This window comes from Physeter macrocephalus, chromosome 3 (assembly GCF_002837175.3).
Source record: "Physeter macrocephalus isolate SW-GA chromosome 3, ASM283717v5, whole genome shotgun sequence".
Classification (NCBI taxonomy): Eukaryota; Metazoa; Chordata; class Mammalia; order Artiodactyla; family Physeteridae; genus Physeter; species Physeter macrocephalus.
Genome location: NC_041216.1, coordinates 30,742,093 through 30,746,042, shown reverse-complemented (window position 1 = coordinate 30,746,042; position 3,950 = coordinate 30,742,093). Strand labels below are relative to the sequence as shown.

General features: G+C 60.1%; 1 protein-coding gene across 1 annotated transcript; it reads left to right on the top strand.

The window, feature by feature from the left end:
• The first annotated feature begins 2,060 nt into the window (after positions 1-2,060).
• ACTRT2 (actin related protein T2) lies at positions 2,061-3,448 on the top strand. The gene has a single exon (XM_007126050.1). The coding sequence runs from the start codon at positions 2,250-2,252 to the stop codon at positions 3,381-3,383; it is 1,134 nt and encodes a 377-aa protein (XP_007126112.1). The 5' UTR covers positions 2,061-2,249; the 3' UTR covers positions 3,384-3,448.
• Positions 3,449-3,950: the final 502 nt, after the last annotated feature.

Genomic DNA, 3,950 nt, shown 5'->3' with positions numbered 1-3,950 from the left:
AGAACTGCCCGCTACAGGCTTGGCAGCTGGTGGATGGGCCTGGACTTACCCTGTTGGCTGTCATGCACGCTGAGCCTGCAGAGAAGGGGAGGGGGCTGCGTGTGCCCGTGGGACCTGCACCAGGTCTTGCCGGCTGCCCCGGGACATTGTTACACATTGTGCTGTGTGCTGTCACAGCTGCGGGGTGCGGTGAGGCCTCAGAACACCCCCCGACCCAGCTGGTCAGTCCGAGCTTTGCATGAACGTTTGTCCTTCCCCCTGCTCTGTCCCCCTGCAAATGTCCGTGCCCCAGCCAGCCCTGGGCCCCCAGGACACACTGAAGGGCCCCGCCCCTGCGTCTGACCTCTGCACCCAGCGTGGTTACATCACCACCCACGTGGGCCATTTTTAGGGCCAAAATTGAAAAAGCTTGAGGTCACACTCCTGATTCAGCCGGGAGTGTTTGGAAACAATGGGAAAGTTCTAGCAAAGCCTGAGAAGCCGAGCGCATAGGGCTTTTGTGATGTAAGCAGGCTGGAAGCCCCAAGACACACGAGGCCCTAAGGACCGTCCTCGACCCAGCAGCCTCCAGGCACACGTGCTTCCCTGAACGTTGGGGCCCAAATCTTAGAGGCCCCCACAGTGGTAGCTGTGGTTCAGGGCTGTATAGTCTGGGCTGTACGTCTTCTCTCAGCATCAACCCCAGCGTGCATCTGATTCCACTTCCATGTAGAGGTGTCCTTTGTGGGAGTATCTCAGTAATACCAAGTCTTTATTGACTCCCCCCAGGCTGAGCCCCAGGGGTTCCCACAAAGCTGCACGTCCATGTCCCTGGTCTACACCACGTGTCTATAACACTCACCCACGCCGTGCATCTATCTACCCTACATGACAAGACATATTCACTTTTTGCTGGTGGGTTTAGAAGGGTTGGCAGGACACGCAGAGAGGGCCACCCGCAGAGGGAGGTGACGGGACCTGGAGGGGAGGTGGTCTCCTGGGAAAGCTTTCTGGTTGGGGAGGAGCCAGCCTGGAGGGTGATTTCGGACGTGACAGAGCACCAAGTTAGCATTTTGTTCTCCAAGACCGGCTCCACCTTCCTCAAGAAAAAAGTCAGCCCTGGTTCCCTAGTCTGAGCTCCCTCCCAATTTCTCCCCCTGAGCTGGAAACCAGCCCAGGGTGTGATTGCAGGGCTGCTGGAGGGGTTCTCCGGGAGGCCGGAGTGGGCGCCCCCTGCCCTCGTGGGCTTGGCTAAACCTGCCGCCTCACTGCCCTCCCGGCCTCATTCTCAGCCTCAGACTTGGTCACCTGGTCACTTCTGACAGTGCTTCAGTGAGCTTGGCCAACTGTGTCACAGGCCCAAAATAGAGATGTCCTGGGCTGCAATCAGGGCTTCCCCCGCCACCCACCCGTGAAACCTCAGATCCCTGTCTTCACAGGCCATTGGGTTCCCAACCCACAACCACTGGATATTGTTTGTGACAGCACTTCTGGGGCTGCAGAGAGCAAGGAGGGCCCTTGACCTCAAGCCAGAGCAGGGGTACATGTGCCCGGAGAGAGAGCCAATAGGGCCAGAGGGCTCTGCTTAGCAGTTACCCTGTGAGACAGAGTCAGGGTTCATGAGGTAAAGAGAAGAGAAATCCCTGAGAGCTTCCTGGAGGAGTCTGCATTCCAAAACTCTGTTCCGAGTGCTTGCTGTGTCGGAGCCCCGGGCATCGCTCCTCCAACCTGGATCCCTGCCTGGTGCTTGGTCTCCCCCTTTAGCAACGAGAAGTGTGTTTGTCGCCCTCCAGACAGCAGCTCCCTCCAAGCAGAGGGCCAGAGATGCCAATTTTATGGGCTGGCCCAGGCTGGGCTGCTTCGCTGGTTCCAGGCTCCACAACTGGCTCCTCAACACGGCCTGCGGGAACAGCTGGACTTGCCCTTTGGAGTCTCGCCAGGTTGGGGGGGGGCAGAGACTCTGAGCCGCCACCCCCAAAGGCCTTCTGATGCTGGCTGAGGACAACGGTTGCCTTGGTTGTATTGTTACATATGGGACGTCATCCCTGAAAAGGCCTCAGCAGCCCGGGCTTCCTGAGAGGAGAGCAGATCCGCGGGTGGGGACGGAGTGCTCTCGGGGCCCGGCCGTCTGCTAGCCCTGCCTGGGAGATGCCCCGAGAACCGTGGAATCCTGTGCCCTCGAAACTTCCAGAGGAGCCTCATACATCACAAAGTGGCCCAGGAGGCGTCCATCTTCATTTTGGCAAAGTGCAGATGAGGATGCCACAGGCATGTTTAACCCACATGTGTTAGATTCTCCAGCTGTTATTTTTGACAATGGGTCCGGGCTCTGTAAGGCAGGCCTGTCTGGAGAGATCGGCCCCCGCCACGTCGTCCGCTCCATCGTGGGGCACCCCAAGTTCCAGATGCCTTCGGGGGGGGCCAATCGGAAGAAGTACTTTGTGGGGGAAGAGGCCCTGCACAGGGAAGAGGTCTTACACCTGCACTACCCCATCGAGCGAGGCCTGATCACAGGCTGGGACGACATGGAGAAGCTCTGGAAGCATCTCTTCGAGTGGGAGCTGGGGGTCAAAGCCAGCGACCGGCCGGTGCTCATGACGGAGCGCTCGCTGAACCCCAGGGAGACCCGGGAGAAGATGGCCGAGGTGATGTTTGAGAGCTTCAACGTGCCCGCCTTCTACCTGTCGGACCAGGCCGTGCTGGCCCTCTACGCCTCGGCCTACATCACGGGCCTGGTGGTGGACAGCGGGGACGGGGTCACCTGCGCCGTCCCCATCTTCGAGGGCTACTCCCTGCCCCACGCCGTCACCAAGCTCTACGTGGCGGGGAGAGACATCACGGAGCACCTCACCCGGCTGCTGCTGGCCAGCGGGAGGACCTTCCCGTGCGTGCTGGACAAAGCCCTGGTGGACGACATCAAGGAGAAGCTCTGCTATATGGCCCTGGAGCCGGAGAAGGAGCTGTCGCGGAGGTCGGAGGAGGTGCTCAGGGAGTACAAGCTGCCCGACGGCAACGTCGTCCGTATCAGGGACCAGCTGTACCAGGCGCCCGAGGCCCTGTTCTCGCCCGAGCAGCTGGGCGTCCAAAACCCGGGCCTCTCCAAAATGGTCTCCTGCAGCATCGCCAAGTGTGACGCCGACATCCAGAAGATGCTCTATGGGGAGATCGTGCTGTCCGGGGGCACCACGCTCTTCCGGGGGCTGGATGACCGTCTTCTGAGGGAGCTGGAGCGGGTGGCTTCCAAAGGGACCCCCATCAAGGTCACAGCGCCGCCCGACCGCTGCTTCTCCGCGTGGATTGGCGCCTCCATCGTCACCTCCCTGAGCAGCTTCAAGCAGATGTGGGTCACCTCTGCAGACTTCCAGGAGTTCGGGACGTCCGTGGTTCAGAGAAGGTGCTTCTGAGGGCCCCGCGCACGGGGTGGCTGCAGGGGCAAGTGGGCTCACCGCTTGGCGTCCGCCGGATGTTCAATAAAGGCCAGAACGGTGCAGTCTTTGGCCATGTCGGGCGTGGCTCATCCTCGGCGGCACCAGAATAATTTCTGACCCTGGTGGTGAATCTCTCTTCAGTGGTTCTGTCCCCCAGCCCCGTTTCTCCCGAGAAAGCCCTGGGTCATGAGTTGAGTGGCCATCTGTAGAGTTTGTGCCCAAAGCAGGGGCCAAGGCCTCCTGCCCAGAGCCTGGACTCTGCGTTTTAAACCTGTGTCTTAGGTGGGTCGGGAGTGGGGCAGGAACAAGCGGGAATGCTGCCCTGTTCTGAGGTCACGAGATCCTCCCCTGGGAAAGCACCATAGGGCTATCGCGGTGCTTTTATGGGGCCGGGCAGCTGAGTGGACTGGACCCCCTGTCCTGGGCCGATGGGACTGTCAGCAGCAGAGATCGCCGTCTGTGTAAGGCTCTGTGAAGCGCTTGCTCCCAGTGGGAGCTTAAGAATCGGGGCTTGATTATTGTGATGTGTCTATTTGTTTCTAC

Excerpts from the sequence above, each read along its gene's own strand:
- ACTRT2 (XM_007126050.1), top strand. The coding sequence starts at position 2,250 with ATGTTTAACCCACATGTGTTAGATTCTCCAGCTGTTATTTTTGACAAT.